At 36.4% G+C, this 25,429-nt stretch overlaps 2 protein-coding genes and 1 long non-coding RNA gene across 3 annotated transcripts; 1 reads left to right on the top strand and 2 right to left on the bottom strand.

Annotated features, from left to right (window-relative positions):
* Window positions 1–4,911: 4,911 nt before the first annotated feature.
* On the bottom strand, window positions 4,912–6,284 carry bves (popeye domain cAMP effector bves). Its single transcript, XM_065307244.1, is given in 7 exon segments — window positions 4,912–4,950; window positions 5,234–5,473; window positions 5,533–5,714; window positions 5,792–5,878; window positions 5,881–5,931; window positions 6,013–6,092; window positions 6,094–6,284. Coding segments are annotated over 7 exon segments (723 nt in total). The 5' UTR covers window positions 6,138–6,284.
* Window positions 6,285–6,775: 491 nt separating this feature from the next.
* Window positions 6,776–18,867, top strand: vg (transcription factor vestigial). The gene is made up of 4 exons (XM_065307952.1): window positions 6,776–7,360; window positions 11,127–11,505; window positions 16,226–16,561; window positions 17,864–18,867. The coding sequence occupies exons 1-4, from the start codon at window positions 7,226–7,228 to the stop codon at window positions 17,911–17,913; spliced, it is 900 nt and encodes a 299-aa protein (XP_065164024.1). The 5' UTR covers window positions 6,776–7,225; the 3' UTR covers window positions 17,914–18,867.
* Window positions 18,868–23,364: 4,497 nt separating this feature from the next.
* On the bottom strand, window positions 23,365–24,802 carry LOC135795788 (uncharacterized). Its single transcript, XR_010549144.1, has 2 exons — window positions 24,729–24,802; window positions 23,365–24,477 (listed from the first exon to the last, which is right to left on the bottom strand). It is a non-coding gene; the product is annotated as an uncharacterized lncRNA (long non-coding RNA).
* Between the last annotated feature and the right edge of the window lie 627 nt (window positions 24,803–25,429).

Below are 25,429 nucleotides of genomic sequence, written 5' to 3'. Positions count from 1 at the left end.
ATAAAATACCCGCCTGCATCTGCAGCGATCGGAATAGATCCACGCACGAAAACTAACATTCAAAACAATCTCATTCCCGAAGAACACGCGACAAACAACACGACCTAATACTTAATACTATTTCTTCACCGAGTGTGGAACGCGTGCGTGAATGCACGTAGGCCATATCAACTCGGTTGAAATTAACAGCAAGAGAAAAATAAAAGGAAAAACGAAAAAAAATGTGAAAAGTTGCGTCGAGGGAAATTAATTCTTTTCACTATTCATTAGTTGCAGCGTTTAATTGTTGAGTGGCGAGACGCGCGCATCTGTGGACGATTATTCTGTCGCCGGGAACTACTAACACATTTTTTCGAAAATTACGCGGCCACGTGGCTAATTCGAGCCGGAATTTGAATGGAAATATTTGTGGTCCAATATTGGAACACATGAATCTATTTTTACTCCGAAAAAATGCCAAAAATGCCCGAAATACGAAAATAAAGCGATTTTTGTAAATTTCACGCTCGATTATTTATTGAAATGATTTAATCTTTACGTGTACATGCACAATGAAGTATGCAGCTGATGTATATACTAATAAAGTGTATGGGTGTGTCGTACACATCTTGTGTGCATGAAAAAGTGGCTGTTTTTGACTTTTAGTGGGCTTTTTCCGCATCGCCGGGCTCCCTTTTTAAGCGATCGTGATGTGCCATTGTGTGCTCGTGCTGAAAGCTGAAAGCTCGTTTGTTCGGCCGATCGAATGAGCGCGCTCGCGCGCAGATAGCCTTCTCGGCTCATTAATTTAGCTTCGGCTATTATTCCCCGATGTGGATAACTACGCAAAATGCGTCAAAGGCAACACAACTAATCACTATCGACCATGTATGCAGCAAAATCTAAATACGGTCGGTAAGGTAGATATCTGTAATGGGTTTTGCGCATATTTGAGGTTAAATAAGTTTTTATAACCTACTAGCTTTAACCCACGGCTTCGCTCGCGAATATCTAAAATAATGAAGTTTCCGTACGCGTCTGTAGTCACAGAAGAAGTAACAATGAAGTAGAATGGCGGGAAGTTTAAAATGGCTGAAAGTATAGTCTATGGAAGTCTCCATAGTGTAGTTAATTGGATTTGATGTTGACGTAGCTGTCGGTAATACAGTGTGATAATACAGTGTGATGGTACTATAGTACTTAGGTTTGAGCTTTATTGCTGGAATGCTAGATGGCGTTAAAGTAGTCAAATAGCCAGATGCAGAGGTATTAATGGCTAAACAATTTCTTTATTTTATTTAAAAAATAATTTTTTTTATTAAATAAAAAGAAGCCTATAACCATTCGGGGACCACTAAGAATATGTGTACAAATTTCCATGATGATCGGTTAAGTAGTTTTTGCATGAAGGTGTAACAAACATCAGGACTTTCGCATTTATAATATTAGTAAGGAATAAAGTATTTTTAAGGTTAGAATAGGTAATTATATGAATTTTTTACTTATTAATTGTTTAAAAAACGTAAAAATAGCAAAAATGGTGTTGAAATTTCGAAAGTGTGAATTATTACTTGTTAATAATCAAAATTACTAATGTTTCTAATTAATACTAATCGAATAGTGATAATCTAGAACAGGAAACCGCAATACTACAAAATAATTAACAAACCACAAGCATTAATAAATTTAATTTGGTCAATATCCAACGCCACAATTCCAAATTACCTAATTCCAATTAACAACCCACGAAAAAATGTTAATTACCGCGTGAATTTCCCAAAAACACGTTTTGGACATTCCCGCGAATTTTCGCGTTTTATCGCTTGGAAAACGCGCCTCCACCGCCATTATCCGCTCCTTATTCCTTTCCAATTTCGCTCCCCTTTAACAAAACTATAAACTTTAACTTTCCCACCACTGGCGTGGCCGCCGCTTGCCGGAAATCTATCCGCACTTGCAAATAGCATCCGAATCTTTGGAACGCAAGCCCCCGGAAAACGACGCCGTTTAAAATAAACGAGATCGTCGGCGGGCGGCAATTTACATTGAATTTCAACATCTTAAGACGATTACAATCTGTAATTTACTGTTTGGGAATTAACACAAATCAGTTTTCTAATTAGAGTCCCCGGCTCGTTTTAAACCGCCCCATAATAATTGTCTTCCATTGCAACGATATCGTTTGTCAAAGCGCCGCTGTAATAACAGTCACATATAATTACGGCGCGTTTTTCATTGCAACTTGAACTTACATACAAGTTGCCAGTCTTGCCCGTGGGTTAAATTATTATCATCCGAGATTCATTCAGGTTCATTTCACGCGCAACATTTTATTTTCGACGGCGAGTGTAAGTGTCTTGGAATGCGAAATTTATGAATTGATTAATCGCCTTTTGATTGTCCCGCTCGCGGTGCGGTTGGAATGCGTGCGTTCCCAGCGAATACCGGTAGCTCGCGGTAGGCGTTTCGTGGCGTGTCTAGGCATCGCTGATTAAATTCTCACAAGCGTGCAATTTGCAAACGAGCGCGCCGCCGAGTGCGCGAATGCCGACTGTGATTGCGAGCGCAAATTGTGCGATCGGCAGTATTATCAACTTCTCGATTTACAATCGCCTTCTGCGGCTTCTGCAGCGACATATCACATTGCAGGTCAAAGTTATTGCATTGGATACTAATTAGGTTTTGATCATATCAATTCCAATTCGCATTAGAATTGGTTATGTATGGCTTTGTTTCGTTTTATGAACATCAGAGGGCGGGTAGTTTAATTTTTCATCGCTATATCTCGAATATCTCGTAAACTAAAAGAGATAACTAAGATCCGATCGCAGCGTCTTAATCTACGGTCTATTCTCTATCAGATATGATAGTTAAAACGAAAATCTGAGAGATGAAATTTTAATTCTTAAGAAAAAATTGCCAAGGGGGGTGTTTGATACTTTTTCGACGATTTTTGATACCAATATCTCTAAAACTAAAAAGCGATAGCATAAACCAACGAATCGCGATTACTATAAAGATTAGAAAATTCCCTCTATCAGATCAAAATATAAAATAATTATATTTCTACAGAAAAGGTCAAAAATCTACTAAAAGTGCTAAAAGTGACATTTTTCAATTTTTGTCCATTTTATTCAATCGCGAATATCTCGTAAACTAAAAGAGATATTTAAGATCTGATCGCAGCGTTTAATCTACGGACTAAACTCTTATAAGATAGGATAGTTAAACGAAATCTGAGAGATGAAATTTCAATTCTAAGAAAAAATTCGCTAAGGGGGTGTCATTACTTTTTTCGACGATTTGATAATCACTCATTATCTCTAAAACTAAAAGAGATAGCCAACGAATTGTTGATTAAGAAAGTGACCAAAATTCTCTATCAGATAAAAATATAAAATACTTATTTCCTACAGAAAAGGTCAAAAACGCGACTAAAAGTGCTAAAAGCGACATTTTCAATTTTGTCCATTTTATTCAATCGCGAATATTCCCGTAAACTATAAAAGAGATATTTATGATCTGATCGTATGTTTTTATCTACGGACTAAACTCTATAAGATAGATAGTTAAAATGGAAATCTGAGAGATGAAATTTAATTTAAGAAAAATTGCTGGCAAGTGTTTGATACTTTTTTCGACGATTTTTTGATAATAAATATCTCTAAACTTAAAAGAGATAGCAGCCAACGAATTGCTGATTAGAAAGACTGAAAAATTCTCTATCAGATAAAAATATAAAATACTATATTTCCTACAGGAAAAAGCAAGGTCAAAAACGCGACTAAAAGTAAGCAAAAAGTGACATTTTTCAATTTTGCCCATTTTATTCAATCGCGAATATCTCATGTAAACTAAAAAGATATTTAAGATCTGGATCGCAGCGTCTTAATCTACGTGACTAAACTCTATAATATAAGATAGTTAAACGGAAATCTGAGAGGATGAAATTTTTAATTTTAAGAAAAATTCACAAGGGGTGCTTCGATACTTTTTTTCGACGATTTTTGATAATAAATATCTCTAAAACTAGCGATAGGCAGCCAACGAATCGTTGATTGCGAAAGATTGGAAAAATTCCTCTATCAGATAAAAATTTAAATGACTAGATTTACAGGAAAAGGTCAAAAACGCGACCAAAAGTGCTAAAAAGTGACATTTTCAATTCTTGCCCATTTTATTCAATCGCGAATATCCTGTAACCAAAAAGATATTTAAGATCTGATCGCAGCGTCTTAATCTACGGACTAAACTCTATATAATATGACAGTTAAAACGGAACTGAGGAGATGAAATTTTAATTTAAGAAAAAATTGCCAAGGGTGCTTGATACTTTTTTTTCGACGATTTTGATAATAAATATCTCTAAAACTAAAAGCGATATTAAGGCAGCCAACGAATCGCTGATTATGAAAGATTGAAAATTCTCATCAGATAAAAAATTTAAAATGATTAGATTTCCTACAGGAAAAGGTCAAAAACGCGACCAAAAGTGCTAAAAGTGACATTTGCATTTCTCCTTACATTTTCATTCAAAATGCGAATATCTCGTAAACCAAAAGAGATATTTAAGATCTGATCGCAGCGTCTTAATCTACGGCTATTCTCTATCAGATAGGACTGTTAAAACGGAAACTGAGAGATGAAATTTAAGTCTTAAGAAAAATTGCCAAGGGGGTGTTTTGATACTTTTTTCGAGGATTTTAATAATTAATATCTCTAAAACTAAAAGCGATAGCAACCAACAAATTGCTGATTATGAAAGAATGAAAAATTCTCCTTTAGATAAAAATATAAAATAATTATATTTCCAATAGTGAAAGATAAAGAAACGCGACTAAATGTGCTAAAAAGTACACCAGCACCACCAGATGGCGCGAGTTGAGTTTTCCCTACAGATGACAGCACTACATGTCTCTATATAAAATAATCCTATTCAAAGTGTTTTGCAGTTCCTAATTCTTTTCCAACCTGCATAAATAGAACTCTAGTAAATCTCTTAACGAGCGAAGCCAAGAGTTGTGCTGTAGTAAAATAAGTCTGTGTAACAGCTACAGGACACGTGTTTTAACCTTAAATAAGCTTATAGGTTAGGTTAGATTTAGTTCGGTCAAGGTTTTGTTGGTGGGTTTGCTTGATTTAGGTTAAATGAGGTTAAATTAAGTTATGTTGTTGCTAGGTTGGCGTCAGGTTGGCGCAGGTTAAGTTAGGTTAGGAAACTAAAAATGGATACTATTACCATATTTTTACTAACCTTAAATTTATCATCAACAGTATTCCTACTAGACTCAAACTCTGGAGAATCCAGAAACTCGCAGGGAAGAATCGGATGTAGAAATTGATTATCTGATAAAACATTGACTTTCCCTGATAGCAACAACCCCAGACGATCTGTCCTGGTCAAATTTTGAACGGCATAAGCTTCTCCCGCGTGCAGGGACATTATTTGCGAGAATTCTTCACTCACTATCTTTTTAAATTGCAATCTAGGAATCTAAAACCCCAAAATAGTTAAATTTTCATTCTGATTTTCTAATTATGGAATTCTCTTACCTTGAATGGTTCAAACAAGTTGTGATAAACTTCCTCCAACTCCGGATCGAACTCAACGGGTCTCAATTGGTAAATTATGTGAAACACTTGACCAATGTTCAGCAAGGCGAAGGCGAAATTCCAGGTGAATACGTCCGGCGAGCAGATTACATTCCAAGCCCAACCGCAGAGCAGCAGCAAGCCTGGAGCACAACATAATCCCATTCAAATAGCGGAATGTGGTCAGCGCATTGAGTTGCGATGGAGTTAATTGAATTACCTATTATCAGCCAGATGTGCATGTGCAGCGCGCCTTTCTTTGTGCACTTGGACGCGTACGCTATCGCGAAACACATGTTTGCCATTTGAAGAGATAGTGCTGGGGTTCTTTCCAGTAATCACACCATGGCCACCAAATATCTACAAAAAACTTATTACAAAATCAAACAAAAAAAGTAAACAGCATTGCAATGTTTAGGTTCTAGAAAATATAAATGATACCTTTGGGTATTGTATAATTTAGATTTTGATCTTCCAAAGGCCAGGAGAGACTAGCTCCTGGAGAAACATGAAGAATTGTCGTTTCTGTTGGGTTGAAGACCACCCAGGTCAGGATCCGACGGCATTTTGAACAAATGTCACGTGTGTTTTGAGGTGAATTTTAGGAGGAATGTGTTTCTTTTTGGAATGATTTTGCTTCACTGCTCTGCAGGCAGAAGCAGTGGAGGAACAGAAAGGTCAATATTGATTTGTTTTTCAAATTAAATTCAAAGTACTTCACCTAGGAGCAAACAGAAGAAGAGTGTGAGGAGAAACGCTGTAAGAAGTTGCAGGAGGGTAAAATTCTGGGCGGGACCTATTTGAATAGCGCACAAGGGAAGGGTGATCATGAGTTGTTAGGTCAGATGTAGATAGATGGCAGGAGTTATTCCAAAATAAAATTTTTGGAGAGAAAAAAATCAATTTTACGAATTATTTTATCAAATATAATAACCAGGTTTACGTTCTATGGTCTTGCTAATTTCTGGTTTTCTAGAAAAGGTGTTTCAATGGGTTTTTTAATGTTTTGTTTGGAAAGTCCTATTAAAGTAAAACTATAACTACTAAAGTAACGGTTCTGACAATATTTGACGGCATTGGATCGAAATTTCTACCTCTTTAAACCCTCGACCCATAGTCAACCCAGCCATCAAGCACGCAGCTGCTCAATACCGAGTAGTTTCGCTAATCCACCCGTCCGACCTTCCAACACCCAGAACGTTCCTTCCATTGGCCGCCATTCCCTTCCCCTAACCTCAACTAGGCGTACACCAAGAGGACAAAAGGCGGGCTCGCTGCAAACCCAAATTAAGTGGGAGGTACCTGCCTGGAAGCAACCGAAAAGCGTCGTAGTCTGTTTGCGGTGCCGGTGGGATTAAGTAGGCTGTGCGTATCGAAAACTGTGGCACGTGCTGCATCCGCTCGTAAACCATCTATAGATCCATTTAAAAAAATTTCAAAAATTTAAAATATTCAAATATTATTACCCCAAAAGTGAACCAGTAAGAGTATCTGTGCGGATTGTTATCAGGAAGTGTCAGAAAGGTTGTAAGAATAAGTTGTAGGGATTTGAAGCAGGAAAGTTGTAAAAAGTGCTGTGAATTGTGACAGAAATCAATTTTCGGGGATTGCATTGTTTTGGTGACGAATTGGTGCGCGTGTTTGGTGATGTGCCATGAGCTGCTCTGAAGTTATGTACCAGGCGTACTATCCGTATCTGTATCAGCGGGCCGGCGCCGCGCCGGCTCATCCTGTGCCACGGGCAGGACCTTTTCCATCGCCCTTCAGTGCTGCACATCAATATGATAGGGTTAGTCAAAGTTATCACCATAAATTTTCCAAAAATTTTGATTCCAACCAAAATTTTCGAAAAATTTAAAATTTTTGATCAAAAAACCTTCAAAAACGTCCAAAAAAATTCGGTGTCTTTCAAGTGCCCTTTATGGTAGTCCCCAAAAACATTCGGCACTTTTGTCCATCCCAAAACCTCATTTTTTCTTATTTTAAAAGAACCTCAAATGACAACTCATTAATTACTTCAATTTCTCAACCTCCCGACGGAAACTTTTCCTCTATGTCTAAACACAATCTATTTAATTACGTAATGCTTCGATTACTTTGCAACCAGCCGCCGGTAACATTTACTCCATTAATACACAAACTCATGCACCAGATAAAAATTATCTAAGAAAATGCTGTAAGACCATTACAGAAATTAAACGCACTGCCAACAGAAACAGGATATACTCAAGCACAAGACTTATAAATCATAAGCAGGCAACTTTATGCACAAATTTAAATAATGGCAGTCGTAAACCCAGCGCGCACACCATCCACACGCCGCCTTCGTTGTTCATCGTCTTCACGCGAAGAATGAAGACTTCGCCGAGGTCCGCCCATGATCAAACACCCGGCATCGTCCGTAGGTAGCAGTTAGTGGTTATTAAATTATCATAAAACTTTCATATCTTTATATATCGAAATCTTTACGCCGTCGTAAATCATGACGTTGTTAAACTTACAAACTCTGCGTTTTCTCAAACAAAAAAACGACAAAAAACGTTTCCGTCGTTCATAACTTTCAAGTGTTGATGGGTTCTAAGTGAGATAGCAATCTAAATCAACGGATGATCTCCGAGATACTTTCGTCAAGTAAAGATGTCCACATGACATTTCATGCTATTTTATATACTTGGCCTTCCCAAGATGGAAATTTCAAGCAGTAGGAGTACGAAAAAGTTTCGAAAAAGAAAAGTAAAGTTAATACTTTAGGTTAGAAGTGTTGAAAACGAAGCGCAAGTTTATTATATTACAGGCACGAGTCGACTACGGTGTTAAATTACAAGGCTTCATCTTAACTTTAGCCCCGATCGCTTTAATATTCCTCGTGAGACGCAGGCTTTCATGTTGCATGTAGCTACACACGCCTCATGTTGTGCAAACATGCGTAAACTTCACTAAAACGTGTCTGTAACTGTCAAAACACAACATAACCTTAAATATGAGCTATTTTGGTTGTCAGTTGACTCCAACGCCATCTATTGATGTGATTTTTTAATTTTTTTAAAATTAAATTAAATGGTTGATGATGTTTTGAAACAATCAGTGTTTCTTTGTGGGTTTTGGTTCGGCAAACTTGCGAATCGTTGTTCCGACGGCAGCGAATGTGCCGGTTAATTTGAATGTTAATATACCGTGGCTAACGATTATAAATTCAACGCTTTACTCGTTTACGCACGCCGGTAAGCGAGCGAGTGGTGCGTTGCAATTGAAATGAAGATTAAAATTAAAATCGCTTCTTAGAGCTCTCTCGGCTGCGGCGGCGTGTCATTAAAACGCGCAAACGTCCAATAACAACGCGTCGAATCGGAATAAAATGGTAATGACTTCATGAATTATGAACGCAAACAAACGGCCATGCTTCGGACTCCTCGGAAAATGTCAATATAAAAAAACAAAAGAGCTTTGTTTGTAATTCGTTTTTTGTTTGTTTGGCAATGTGTTAATTTGGTTGCAGAAACAACTGTCAACAAGACAAGAACATTTGTTGAAAAATTTTATGTATTTTGTCGCATTCCGATCGTTGTGAATATGAAAAATTGCGTTTTAGACGCATGTGCATGCCGGCGATGTGGATGATTAATTAAAGAGTTGATTAATTAATTAATCCTTGTCTAGTTGTGGATATCATAACCGTTGCAGTGTTATTAATGCTTTTATATGGACACAATGTTTCAATTTCTGCACGTGACACTCCTAAACATAAAAATTCTCATGTAGAAATTTTTTTCTAAAGAAAATGTTTGTTAATTAATGATTAGTTGATTAAAAATAGAAAAAATGCATTAAATAACATGTAATTACATAAAACATAACATAACCTAACATAATTTCACCCAACATAACCTAACATAACCAAACTTAACCTAAAATAACCTAAACATAACATAACCTAACCTAAAAGTCCATTTTTTGATATTTTACATGATAATCCTTTCCTCTTGGTATTCCTATGTGCGTTGTTTATGTTTATGCATCAAGAGACGTACCAATGTCCTCCGCAGCTTCTTCAGTGACCAACAACTGTCCGCGTGAACATTGCGCCAACATTGCACACCGGTGTACTTGCATTATCTCCAGCACATAGACTCCTCAAGTTAAAAGCTCCTCTCTGGCTTCTTTCTTCTGCATGTGCCATGCGCGAATGCTCGCCATTCTTACCTACTTGTCGCACCTTGTTGCCACGCTTGTAAAGTCGCTTATTTATACCAACGGCCTGGCAGAAGTTCCACTCGGGCGGAGTGAAGTATAACTCACTACTCACCTGGCACTGGCATCGCCTGCGAGAACAGATTAGGCTTTTACTGCTGCTACAGCAAGCACAAGGACACTTGAAAGAAGATTATGAAGAGACATCAAGTCTCCTTTACTCTCGACCACAACCAGTATTTGCTTATGATGGCGATACCGATGAGTATAGTCTGTGTTTGAGGTTATGTTGAGGTTATGTTACGATAGCGTGTGCTATGCAAGAGGCAATCCACTGATTTTTACAAAAGTTAAGGCGATAAAAAGTAAAAGCACGACTGCAATCTCAAGCTCACAGCTTGTCCATAAACGATATGATGAAGAGTGAAGAGTGAATAGTGAAGAATTCAGAGACGGATATAGAAGTAACGACACGTTACACACTCGATGCGCATGTTATTCGTGAAGATGCAGCATGATGCATACAAATGATCTTTGGTTAAAGTGACTCTTGGTGTTGTCGATGTAAATTAATTGCAATACAAGCAATTTGTTCACAGATTTCTTTGGTTTTTGTACTTTTTTCGTTGATTTTCCACGAGAAATTGCTGATTTATTGTGTGTTTATGATGATGAGCTTGGCAATGGTTCAAAAACATACGACTGGGTTCTAACAGACGATTACCAGTATTTTGACAAGTTGCAAAGCATCGCATGATGTTCAAAACGTTTTTTCTGCTTCCTTTGTTTGACAATTTCTTTTATTCATTTTTTTTTGTGCCAACGTCAGTTGCAATTCTTCTTTTTATACAAACATGAAATGCGAAACAGAAGCGTGCTGCCTGTTGAGTTATTCTTTTGGTCCCCTGCGCGGACGTATAAAATGTATAAAATGTACGACTTCCGGATGTTTGGACGTAATGTGACATAATTAATAAACGTTAACTCTTTACAATCGTCCACCGGTTTATTTTTTCATTTTTTTTTTTCATACACTTTCATCTTGATCTCCGCCATTTTTTTTATTTTTGATGAATTTTCTTAACGTTAGCACATAAATTTCCTTCTCCCTTCTTCGAAAACAATTAAAGTTAATTACACGTACATTATGCCTGGGGTGGCGACGCGTAGGCGGCGAATAACCGCCGGCGAAATGTACCCCTTTGATATCCGACGATTACTACGTTAGATAAGAAACTTTTTGACTTTGTAACCGCTCCCCAAGTCACCCACCCTTTGTTTCAACCTTCCACAAGGCTTGAAAGCTTCATTACAATAAATTATTCTCGATAAATTGTTCTAAAACCTTTGTTATTTCACTTTTCCAGTTTAATGTCCAAAGATTACAAGAAACAAGTCATCCACTTAGTCAAGCATCAGCGTCGGCGAGCGTGAACGTCCTGCCGTCGGGTCTGGAATCCAGCAGCACATCAGCCGGGGGCGGCAGCGCCGCCGGTGTTTATGGTGGCGCGGCGCATAGCACAGGCGGTTCCACCGTCGGATCCACACCTAGTAGTCCACTCCGACCACACAAAGAAGAAGAACAGCATGATGATTCATCCGAAGAGGGGGCGGCAACACCGGGCGGCTCGCGTGCGCAGTACGTCTCCGCCAACTGCGTTGTCTTCACCCACTACCAAGGCGATGCCGCCGCTGTCGTCGACGAGCACTTTTCACGAGCGCTAGATAAAAACACGCATGCAAAAGGTAAATTTTTATTTATTTTTAGTTTTAATAAAAAATAAACAACATAACCTCAAACGGGTGGCAATTACAAGTCTCGGGTGACTCTGAGAATCGGCGCAAATGTCTTTTGGTAGACTTGTTGATCGCCGAATGCTCATAGTTTATGTGACAAAGTGTTCACAAACAGATCGGTGCGGAGATGCGCTTTGCGGTGTCTCCGTGGGTCCGATTATCACGCAATAAATTAGTCTCCGAACAGGCGCGGTCGAAAAGGTAGTCCAAAAAGCGGTCGTTTACCAAAAATCAACAAGTTTGTTGGTTTTATATCCGAAGATTTCTCGCTGAGATTTCAAAACGTACATAAACCTTTAAAAAAATAACCAGAAATATCTCCCAAAGAGTTATTTATGGTTTTAGTGCTTTTTATGTAAACCTAACCTCAATTCATAACTATTTTAATGGCGTAGTTGAATATTTCGCGTAGCGGCTTCTGGTTATTTGATATTATGCTGCCATTTTGAAGTATTTAAACTGATATCTTTTACGATCCATCATCTTTTCATCACGTCAAAGGGTATAATGTATAAATTTCATTAAAGAGTCATAAATTAATCATAAATTAAAGCAATTCGCTGCCGGCGGGCTGCCGAGGCGTTTCGGTGGCACACCGTGCGCCATTAAGCTACTTTACTAAGTATAGCTCACTTTACGATGGCGAGTGGTTAAACTAGGGGTCACATTACGCCGGCGCGGCAACATAATAAATCCATTATCGTTAATTCATCGCGCGGACGATATCGATCGCCATTTTATCGATTTCGGGATTGCGGCCAGCGCGATGAAAGTGTTTGCCAAGTGTGCAATAACTTGATCTAGAAGTAAGAGCATAGAGTGGCGATTAAAAATCGATTTTCTAAGCGAGTTTAGAGGTTTGGAATTGTCGCTTGAGATGAAGAAGAGTTGTTGGGGATATCTAGGATCGGCATCGCTTTGATATTTATAAGATGCTGTTGTAATTAGCATGTTTTATGGCTGATACATCGAGCGCGTACACTTTCCGAGATACGCTTCCATGTTATTCAACGGTACCATGTTTAGCGTTTACTTGGAATATCGAGAAATTAATTAAACTGGTATTTTGAGTTCAATACCGGTATTTTGGATATTTTTTAGTTTTTTAAAGAAAATATCGGTATATCAGTATATTTCGGAAAAAGCATTTTATTGAAAAATACCGGTATTTGAAAATAAAACCGGTATACCGATATTAATACCGGTATTTCAACCGGTATTTTAGTATACCGGTATTTTTTTAAATTAAAATATTAGTATGTCGATCTGAACCAATATTATTTTGAAAAATACCGGTATTTGGAAATAAAAATACCGGTATACCGGTTTTAATACCGGTATTTTTCAATATTACTTAGTAAACTTTATCAAATTATTTATTTATCTAAAAATATCGTTTATTATCGATGAATTTTCTGTTTCTTTAATTTTTTTAGTGGCACATTTATTTCTTTTGTGTTTTGTTTTTATTTTTACGATTTGTCGTTTTATTATTTGTTTATTTAACGACAAATAAAACACGCATTTCGTAGGTGCTTATACCTTTATGTCCCTTCATCGGCGGATCGCTTTTTACACTCGCAGCGCACTAATTCGTGGCTTCTTTCTGCGGCGGCGAGAATTTCGGCATTCCGGACCAAGAAAAAAACTTTTATTGACATTCCATCGAAGGTTTCCAACATATATTACGTCGAGGGCCGTCGAAAGCTTTGAAAATCGATCGGGGTGCAGCGTTTTTCGGCGCTTTTACTATCGCGCAGTCGCGTTTAATTGAAATCAAATCGTAATAAACGTAGGCAAACAAACACACACACAGCGAAATAAAAATAAAAATAAAAAAATCTTCAGCGGTGTTTATGCGCTTCTGTGCCTTTTATATACGAAATAAAATCCCGCAATAAAAATAAAAGCAACGTTTGTCGAAATCTTAAATGATAGTTTTATTAATCTAAACGTTTTGAAACATTTGATTCGAATAAAAAACATTAAGCAACCAAGTTCACACATAATTCAGCATAAAAACATCAAAATCTACTATGGAATGCTGCCGAACAAAGAAACATTTCGTTAATTTCTGGTGCTGGATATTCGGCTTGGATTAAAACATAAATTATCAAAAACTACAATAAAACCGAATTCCACGAGAGCATTATATAAACAATTAAAATAAATAAATCATAAAATACTATTGTTTATTCATTCATGCGTTCATCACTTGTTTTGTTTCGTTTGATTTTTTTGTGTGCCGCTAGATTTCTTAGAACTTGTTAAATTAATTATCCGAATTCGAAGAGTGCTGCAAGAATAATTTCTAAATTTTTACATTTACTCGTTGAAGCAACAAAAGACGACATTTCGCAGAACATGCAAACAGTAATTAATAAAGCAACAAATTAAAGATTTACAAGCATCGACCTTAGCGTTGAACCTTGCTGAAAATTATTTACGATCTTGTCATCGCCTTGAATTAAAACTTAAAAAAAATTCAAAAGTTTATTTTTGTTTATTTCCTGATTATATTAGGTATATTATCGAAAGTTCTTCTTTCACTTTTAATTTCAAATTTAATTTAAAATGCTTGGATAAGAGTTTCCAATTTGTTTACGCGGGCAATATTTAACGATTCAATTATAAATAATAGAAAACAAATTATTATGCTAATCGCAGCGCTCGTTTGTCGTCTCAGACGAAATTAACTAACTATTCGGGCTGCGGAGGACCACACACGTCTACGCCGCTTGCCGAAAGCCGCGCGACGATAACCTGCTTAATTAAAACATACTTAACTTTGTTGACTTTGTTAATAAGTGTGTGTTCGCGCACGCCGCGCCGGAATATTCAAATTAGACATGATATATCGCGCATGGAGCGTCTCTTTTCGATTTCTCACACAACCGGATGACATAATTAATAAAATAATAAGCTGGAAAATATGTTGTGACATACCTATAATCTATAATAGTGTATTAAGTATCAAGTGCGCTAAAGTCACTTTAACGACGTTTTTTCAAGTTTAAGTTTTTAAATTTGATTTTTTGTATTTTTCTATTTAAGTCTTTAAAAAGTCAGTTTTTCACGGTTTTTAGACACAAAAAGTGGAATTTTAAGCACGGGCGGTCAAAGCCGTGACTAAAGTACTTTAGTACTTAGTAAAGTACTTTAGTAGTAAACACTTTGATACGGACTTTAGTCTGAGATTGAAGCTGCGTCTCGCTACTTTTACTCTTAATCAATCTCATAACAAAAACTCACGTTTAACCACTTTCACCCTGAGAATATAGTACTTTAGTCATGACTTTGGCCATCCGTGATTAAAATACCACTTTTTGTGTTGTTTTAAATGTGAAAGTAGAAAAAATAGGTTATATTTGAGGTTAGGATACAATTTGTCTTTGTCCATGGACATTTTGGCAGGTAAAGCACCCTGGGAAAATTCCTCTCCGTCGCACAGCTCCACTTTTCACAAAGGACGTTTGTAAATAATGTAAATTCGCGTGGAATGTCAGAAATTCCCGCCGTTGTCACGCCGTGTACACCACTGCACGGGAACGACAAGTGCACGCGAGAGCGTCAGTAATCGGGATGAAACAGACTATGGCTGAAATAATTCAACTGTTTTACCCAAAATATACCGAGTGTTGCTAAATTAAACTTTCAATATAAAAAATTAAAAAAAAAAGCGCTGGACATCGATTCGAGTGACGAGCCGAAAAGAGTACGAAACCCGTTTCGGAATGCGTCGACACGCCGGTGATTTATATAAAATGGCATCTGATTATTTGTGAATGTTAACGTTCGAGTTCGAGTATTGTCGGATCCGCCGGGCGGCCTTTGAGCGCGCGCCGCGGTTCCCACACTTCTGCAGCGCGTCATCTCGTCCTTCTCGTCCTGCCACGTCCTCGACTTGTAGCGTTTCACTCCGGCTGGCGACCGGTCCGGGGCGCGAGACCAATTCGAGGAACCCGGCGCGCGTTTCGGACGCGTAAAGAACGACGTATCGATGCTGATAATAAAAAAGAAAACAAATCCAAGGAGCTCGGTTGGGAACGTTTGACGGATGGCTGCGCCGAAAGCGCCGAGCGAATGAGGCATTAGAAAAACCATTCGGGATTCCAGCTTTGATTCCGATGAAATCACTGAGCGAGAGATGAAGGAAGCCGCGCGCCGCATTCCAGGCTTGCTTTTACAACTCGCCGGCGATGGGCGACATTAGGCGACAATCAGAAAACATAAATAAATGGCTTTAATTACACGAGATTTCCAACACACATTGTCTTCAACTATGGAATTTAATATTTTAAAATAATAGAGATTTTTTAAATCAAGATAAACCAAATATTTAAATTTATATTTAAATTTTTAGTTTAACAAGTGTTTAAGAAACGCGTCGAAGATAACAATCAGATTTTCGTGGGTCTAGTATCTTGTCACCGGATTTATAGTGTTAGAATTATCGTAAATCATCTTGTACCTACGCCTTTGTTTCAAAAACTCTTCAAACAATAAATTCCACTCGAAGAGAAAAAAAACTCAGTTAATTACGCCTGTAGAACATGAAACCGTTGGAAAGTTGGTGGAAAGCGCATAATGTCACCAAGTCACGCTTGTGTTTTTTGTGTTATCAGTGGTGTAACATGTGTTTAAATACGTATTTTATTTGCACTTGCAGATACGTCGCCGATGTCGACGCGGAACTTCCCGCCGAGTTTCTGGAACAGCGCGCAGTATGGCACGACGGGGGCGGGCGCGAGCGGCGGCGGCGACTTGTATCAGGGCGCGGCGGGCGGCGATCACTATCACCCGGGCGATTGGTATCACCAGTACACGGCGGCGTCGCATCGCGCCGTTCACGACTACCATCACCACCACCACAATATGGCCGCGCAGTACGGGAGTCTATTGCTGCCCGGCAGCCGCCTCCACATGCCCGGGGCGCAGTGTAAAGCGATGGACTGGCAGCATCCATCGCTGGAGAATCCCTATACCTCATATTCGACTATGACCGGTAAGTTATTTTCAATAGAGTAAAAAACAAAATTTTTAAAAAGAAAAAAAATTATTTGTGTAAGTTAAGTACTGGCATATTCTGCTCTCATTGGTCAGTTGCTCTTTGCCTGTTGTACGAGTATTGATTCGAATTGTCCGTCGGCAATGGTCGGTGCTTCCTGGAAACGCGACCACTGGTCAGTCGACTCGACGCCTCTCTATCTCGCTTACTGCTTGGCTTTGTTTTCACTCTCTTGGGGTGTAGGTATATAGCCATGAAGCCATGAACTTATACGCGTGTGCAGTTTACATAGAATTTTAGACGCAGAGAGAGTTCTAGTATTGTAGCGTGTTTGAAGAGGGTTCTTGAAGAAAGGAACGAGATGGACGTGGCCAAGACAAACGAGATCAGGTTGCTGCGAATGGTAGCGATGCCATTTTTGTAGGTTTATTGCGACGCATTTTTCACACCTCTGGTGGACTTTCACACTTGACCGAATAATAAACAACAAACTAGTTGAATTTAATTTTTTTAAGTAAAAAATTGATTTTTTCGTTTTTTGGGATTAATTTTGATCGTGGAGTGTTAATTTAGGTTAGAAAAATTAGGTTATGTTAGGTTATGTTGGGTTAGGTTAATTTAGGTTAGGTTTTAGAAGCTTCCAAGTATATTTCTTTAAAAATTTGGTTAAAACAGTGCAAATATGATAGAAAACGCTATAAAAACAAAAATATTTTAAAAATTAATTCAAAAACTAGTCACTAGGTTAGGTTATGTTAGGTTAAGTAAGGTTACTTCAATATAGGTTAGGTTACAAGACCGAATAATAAACAATAAGCTAGTGGATTACATTTAATTTTTTAAAGTAAAATATTTGAATTTTTTTTGTTTTTTGGTTTAATTTTGATCGTGGAGTGTTAATTTAAGTTAGAAAAATATAGGTTATGTTAGGTTAAGTTAATTTAGGTTAGGTTTTAGAAGCTTCCAAGTATATTTCTTTAAAAATTTGGTTAAAACAGCGAAAATATGATAGAAAACGCCATAAAAACAAAAATAATTTAAAACTTATTTCAAAAACTAGGCTAACCTGATGCTGTAGTGGTTATGTTGCTTATGTTGCTGCTGGTTATGTTGGAGTTAAGTTAAGTTATATCAATTTAGGTGAGGGTTAAACTTAGTTCATTCAAAATTCAGTCAAAACCTCGAAAATCACCGCAAAAGCAAAAAAAAAACAAAATAACCTAAAACTGTTTTAAAAGCTACTCACCAGATGGCGTCTTACTCAAAATATTTAATTTTTATGTTTTTATTTATTTCCAGGTTTAGAAGCACAGGTGCAGGATTCCTCAAAGGACCTCTACTGGTTTTAGTGCTCCAACTAAACAAAGACAAAGTCTGTATAGTGCTAAATATAAAATTTGTTAAAATGGGCAGTAAAATACTAATATATTTGATTCTAAACGCGACGACGACAGTGATGACATTCAGTGGACTTTTCTACAAAAAAAAAAATTCACCACCTACTTGAAACACCTTCAATGTACAAATGTTTCTGACTTGCAGCCGACGCGAAACGATAGCGAATCGTTACCTAAAACCTAATAATAAATAATCAGACACGTATTAAGTTATATAAATACTAGTTAAACGTATACATTTGTAGTTGATATGGATTGAATGTTCCTTAAAACTCCGATGCGGATTCAAAAAATTGATTTCTTTGAATGACATCATTGCTATGATTATGATTAATGAAATTTTGATTTTTTAGACAATTTTTACATCAATGGCGTATGTTTAAAACACTAAAACATAATTTCTGTAAATATTTCTTCTTTAAATTAAAAAAAAATCAAGAAAATCAACGCCTTTAACTAAATCAACAAAAGAAACACTTTGTAAATATGTTAATATGGCTAATATTCAGTATACCCACACTAGTAGCGCTTAAATTATTGTAAACAAAGCTGGAAATTTTGAAATTTGAAATTTTTGAAATTTTTGAAGATTTGCAGCGATAGTGTGTAAAATGTAAACATAAACTTTAAACGACGATAATGTTGGCAAGTGATATAAGTTAGGGCCATCGTTTTATTCGACACACTGTATTATTATAATTATGACTTAATTGTAATTCGATTAGTAAACCTCTTACACATTATGATAACTTCAATCACGGCAACAAAACAGAAAACAGAAATGAATGTAATTATACCTACCTATGCTGGAAATAAGAGTGTATGACTTGTATAAATGTGAAAATGGTGACAAAACATCCAAAACTTGGTTTAATGTTTGTGCAATAAAAACAAAATAAAAACAAATTCATTTTTATTTATTTTTTCACAAAATTTTAAAAATTTAATTTTTGTGTAAAATTTTTCTTCGTGACTAAAACCCGTGATTAAAGTATTTTAGTCACGGCTATGGCTGCCCATGTGCAAAATATCGCTTTTCGTGCCCCAAAACGATGAAAATCAAGTGTTTTACAAGTAAATTTTAAATTTTTGGTGAAAAATCTTCTTCCCCGTGGCTAAAACCCGTGATTAAAGTATTTTAGTCACGGCTATGGCTGCCCATGTGTAAAATATTGCTTTTTGTGCCTCAAAACGGTGAAAATCAAGTGTTTTACATGTAAATTTTAAATTTTTGGTGAAAAATCTTCTTCCCCGTGACTAAAACCCGTGATTAAAGTATTTTAGTCCCGGCCCTGGCCGCCCATGTGTAAAATATCACTTTTCGTGTCTCAAAACAGTGAAAATCAAGTGTTTTACAGGTCGAACGTAAAAAAAAAGATTTTAAATAAATAATTATGAAATAAATCGAACATATGGCACTCGCAGGGCAGTTTGTTTGTCGGCACGACGCAATCACAACGCGCAATCATTATCCATCCATCTCAGCGCTCGAAATTGTTCAAATAAAAGCTTTTAATGCTGGTGCGCGCGCTCGCGGCAGCAGATCTCCGATCTCCGCGGGCCGCTCGAGAAATGCGCCGCATATCTGCTTAATTATATTTTTTACGTCGCCATCAGTCACACGACGCGAGCGTAATTACACCCCGCAATTACATTTTCCATGTAAAATTCCGCCGCGCCGAGCTGAGCGCGCGCGCGCTCTATCGATGCATCGGCATTTCGCATATTCCGCTCGACTTCTTACTCGCCACAAGTTGCTTTCATCTTAGAATGAAACAACACTTTGAATAACTCAGTTATTTCTTTGTTTACAAGCAATTAAATTAGGTTATGTTAGGTTAGGCAACCAGATGTTCATTTTATTAACCTAACTTATATAGATACTTATTAGCAACTTATTTTAAAGCTATGGTTTTACTAATAAATTATTTTTCGACACATCCTCGTTCTAATTGATCCCCGGCGTCATCAATCACCACGCATACGGTAATGAGGCATCTCAATCGGATGCGTAGGAAATACAAATAGCATTGGGTGCTACTTTCCCTAATTAACACATGTTTTTCCTTCTCCTAAGGGTGCATCTTCTGCAAACGGTGAAATTTTACGTTCACACCATTAGTAATCCGATACGACTGTGTGCGGACATATGCGAAACACAGCCCTGTGTCGGTATCCTTTTCTTTGCATTTTACGATTATTACCTAATAAGAGTGTTGCACACTGCTGCGCACAACAGAAAAATTAATATTTTAAGTGGTCTTTAAGCTGTAAATGTGGATGGTGTGCCGCAGCATCTTCCCGAAGATTCACAGCAGATAAAATCCGGCAGCACACGCCGCATAAACAAAAACGGCGATTACTCGTAAAACCCGCGCGCGCGTTCAATATTTTGACACTTTTACGAGTTGCACTTAACAACGTGAAAATAGGAAGCTAATGCGTACAAATTTGTTGCGGCTGTTCGCTAATCACGACTTTATGATGCTGTGTTTCAGAATAAAGTATAAAATGATTAGGAAGGCATTAAATTGGTTGAAGATGTTGAATTTTTCGTGTGTGTTGAGTGGTTGACTGGTTGAGCGGTTCCCCAACATTTGCTACTTGTTGAATATCGATAAAATTGCCAAAATGTTTGAAACGCGCGGCCGTTATTAATTTGTAAGTAGCGATGACAAAACATGCGAGGAATGCGAGACTTTCGTTTGATGTCGCGCCGACCAAATTGATATTTTAATGCGATCGCAACGTGCGCACTTGCGTAGCGAAGCAGCATGCCCGGACGGACATGTTCGCGGCCGTCAAGCGGAGGCCCAATTATGCAAATGCGGAGCGGGCATATGTATGTGATCGAATTTATTGGATTCATCATTGAGACACTACAAGACTAGGTCTTACATGGAAATTGAAGATATTTGAAAACGCAAAATGATGTAGTAAATATGGGTATAGAAATATATTTGGTTTAAGTTATTCTTCATTATTTGATGAAATAAGAAATTAGTTTACTATGATTATTTTTTATAGAAATATGTTTTTGTGTATTAATATTGATAAAATATGAAGAGTATAAATTTATATTTTATTAATTTTTTAGCTTATAAATAAAGCAAAAGGTAGTTTTTGTTGTTTTTGTATTAAAATATTACATTATTACAAAATAAATCAAATAAGTATGACAATAGTCTCGAGATGCCGCTTTACGATGCACTATTTTGCATTAAAATTAAATCAGGTGATTTCTTACCTTTCTAGCAGTTTGCGTGTGTGTCAGTGAATTCGCGCGGCAACAATTGACGATTGCATTTATCAGTAACCGCATGAGATATGGTGCACATTGGGAGAATGTCAACACACGAACAAAATATAAATATATTACTGCATTGAATAGACAGACGACTATTTATAATAATTTAAATAATTCTTGACTTTTGGCAACAAAATATTGTTTTTTTAAAGCATAAGTTATGTATGTACTACTTTAAATTTAAATATAAATTAGTAAAGAATAAAATAAATAGAAAAAATCAAGAGGTAAAAATGAATGAAAATAGAAGTATGATAAGCATTTTTCATCTAGGAAAACAAAGCAATAAGTAGCGACAAATGTAATTTATTATTATATGCGCATGAATAGAAGAATTGCGTTTATATTTCGACAGGTAATCAGAAATACACGGGTACAGTGATAGCACCCGTTATTCTTGTTGTTTTGATCGTGTTTCTCTTTCAAGATTAGAATATAAACAAAACAAATATATTTTATGGTCCCAAGATGCCGCTAGGATGCACTATTTGTAATAAATTAAATCAGGTGATTTCTTACCTCAAGTTTGCGTGTGTGTCAGTGAATTCGCGCTTCGTAGTGGAGATTGTACTTATCAATAGCCGAACAGATAATGCACATTGGTAGAACGTCAACAAACGAACAAAATAAAAGAATATGACTGCGTTGAATAGACTGGAATACTAAATGAATATTCTTTTTAGTAATTCTTTCATTTTCTAATGATAAAATTTATTATGTTTCTAGAAATATAAAGTTATGTACCCATATTTAATTACAAATTAGTAAAAAATAAAATAAATAGAAGAAACAAAAGAAAATGAATGAAAATATAAGTAGGTATAAGCATTTGTCTTCCAGAAAAAAAAACAATAAGAAATGTCAAATGTAATTGCAAATTTCATGCGCATGTTAAGAGAATTGCGTTTATATTTCGACAGGTAATCGTAAGAACACGGGTCTAGTAATAGAAAGAGTCAAACATGTTGTTTTGATCGTGTTTCTTTTTCATGATTTGAATATAAACAAAACAAATATATTTTATAGTCCCGAGATGCCGCTGAGATGCACTATTTGCATTAAAATAAATCAGGTGATTTGAAACAACAAGTTTCAACATGTTCACATTTTACTGATAATGCGCACGTCGTAGCGAAGATCGTACCAATCTGCAGCGATATCAGATAGTAAAGTAAACATTGGTAGAATCACAACAAACACACTAAATAATAAGAAATAACTGCATTGACTACATAGAACTGTTTTGACCGTATTTCTCATTCATGATTTGAATATAAACAAAACAAATATATTTTATAGTCCCGAGAGGCCGCTGAGATGCACTATTTGCAATAAAATAAATCAGGTGACTTCTCAGTTCAAGTTTGTGTGTGTTTGTTTTATTGTACCTATTTGTAACGGTATCTGTAAGTGCACATTGCTGAAATCACAATAAACAAACACAATAGAAAGAAATAACTACATTAAAGAAGAATAACTGCTGTTTCTTTCAAATAATTCTTTGATTTGTTAATAATTTTATTTCCCTTTATAGAATCAAATTTTAAAGCCTAAAATTTCATATATTATAAAATATTATAAAATATTTTGAATATAAATTAACATAATTTAATTCAAAACCATTTTTTGATCAGATCTGTCCTTTAACGTGTCTAAACTTTAAATTATTAATTAATATCTCACGGACTAAATATTTATGCGTTGAGACACACAACCTCTCAGTTGTCAATAGAAACATGACGAACACGTCTAATTTAATTATAATATTATCAAAAATATGAAAACTATGTAAGTTATAAAATACTGATACCATTTTCAAGCGCGTTTGGAAACGTGCCGAGCCTTTAACTTAACCTGCGCTGAGCAGGTTAGAATGTTGTGACGGATTAATTTTATTAATTTTATGCTGATTTGGTGTTAGAATTTTATAGATTTATGGAGCGGTCGTGGACGTTAATGTGTAACATTTCGACATTTCCACATATCAAATCCACGATTTAATTGCTTTCGCAGCAACCTCAACGCCGCGCGGCTTAAATTTCAGATTTGAGCGCGCAGTTGAGAAAGTTGTTTTATCAATAATAAAATTTCACACGTTTTGATTTTATTTTATATTTTTGGATTACCTAAATATTAAAAAAATATAAAAAAATCTACTCATATATTCATTGAAGTAGAAAAATCCTTATATCTTCTCCAAAAATAAAGATAATTCAAGTTTTTCTTTAACAAATTAAAGTTTATGAGATTATTAACCATATCCGCACTATTTCAACCCTAAAAATTCTTGTTAAATGCCCTTAAATGTCCTTAGAAAAACAATTTGCTATTAAAAACTTCATAAACTTCAATAAATTGAGTTTTTTGTCAAATTTTGCCTAAAATAAGAAAAATAACAACAAAAATACATTTATTTTATTTCAATATTATAAAAATATACTGAGTGTTTCCTATATCAATTGTAAAATTTAATTTCTCAACATTTTTAATAAAATTTTGATTAAAACTTATTAAAAACTTAATATTTTTACTATTCACCATCTTGAGAATATAATTTCTAAGAGATTATTAACTGAATTCCTAAATATGCTCACAAAGGGAAATTGAGCGCGCGCTGGTGTGCACTGACTATATCGGAAGATGATTGCCGAACGCTTTCCGCGGATTGCGCTAATCAAGTGCCATTATTGGCTGCTTGGCTCGCCTCCTTGCAAACTTGCGCGAGCGTGAACACAACGCCACACACACTCACTCACAAAACTCCTTCTCCTTCTATACACCTCTACCTCAATCTATATATGTATAAGTAAAGATAAGAACCCGCGGAAGCACTCCTCGAACATCTTCCCATCGTCATCTACGAGTACTCGTACTCGTCTGCTTGTCATCTCCAACGTCTCTGCGCGGTAATTGATTTCCAGGAGGAGTTGATGCGAGCGCATAAGGTAAAACCTTCATTTTTTTCCTTTCTACGCTCTGCTCCATTTCATTTCATTTCATCTTTGAGTGTTTTTACATCTCGTCATCATTTTGCTTTTATTTTTATTTCCGATTGTGACTTACAACTCAACGCTGCACATTCGAAGGCCCTTCGAAGTTATTTCTCAATTCCACAATGAGTTGGCAGCTCACGAGACATTTCCTCACTTTTTGCCCGACAAACACGCTGGGCTTCCTTGTAACTCATTTGTATTCACGGAATGTTAAAACTAAAAATATCAAGGGTGGAAATTTAAAAAAATAAAAAAATAACTCATACAGCTAATCATGTTTAATAATCGATTTGAACGTGAGTGTTTTTTGCGTCAAAGGAAGTTTTACTTAACGAGGATGAAGATGAAAAAAAAATTGTGTCGCGCGTGATATTAAGACAGCGCATCGCGTTGTTTATGTCTATTGGGGTGTGTTATGACAGCAATATTTCACCCTCAAGCCGGGGACGCAAAGCGGCTATAATTACCCGGATGGAGCGCGCGCTCGCGTATAAATCACGTTCAAGTAATCACAATTGTTGAGGCTGACATTGCGCTGCGCTGAACTTGAAACGAAAATAGACGGTAGCGAGAAATGCACGTTCGGCACAACTCACATTCACATTCAAAGTGGTAAAAGTCGTATTCATTCTATTCATTAAACAGCCAACAAAAAAAAATTTTTTTAAATAAAAATTCATTTTAAAACTTAATTTCTAAGATTTAGGTTATGTTAAAATAGGTTATGTTGTCTAAAATGAGGTTATGTTAATTTAGGTTATGTTTTTAGCAGTTTTGAGGTTATTTTAAGGTAGATTCGTGTAACAGACTGTATAATGGCAAATAGAATCGATGTGAATAGCTAGCAATCGAAACTATGCGCGTAACGCGTTGAAAAAACAATCCAGGAATAACTTTCCGAGTGAATTGTGTACTTTTCGGCCGTGGTGCGCCGTTAAACAGCACCCCATTCTCCATGTCGCGAACGTAAACGCAAGAAATAACAAAAACACGAATACCATGCGACACTGCAAGTGAAAATGCATTTTTAAACGCTAAATGCGCATTAAATTCGTCGCGAAGCAAATTCTTCGACGTTTGCTCATCATTTCAAAGCTTTTAAACCTCAATATACTAAAACTAAATATAACTATCTCATTAAAAAATAATTTACATGCATAGGTATATT

The sequence above is a fragment of the Atheta coriaria genome, unplaced genomic scaffold (assembly GCF_025399875.1).
Source record: "Atheta coriaria isolate IRGN ID8LTWV9N9 unplaced genomic scaffold, Caltech_Dcor_3.1 hic_scaffold_7_pilon, whole genome shotgun sequence".
NCBI lineage: Eukaryota > Metazoa > Arthropoda > Insecta > Coleoptera > Staphylinidae > Dalotia > Dalotia coriaria.
This window is presented reverse-complemented; position numbering and strand designations above follow the sequence as displayed.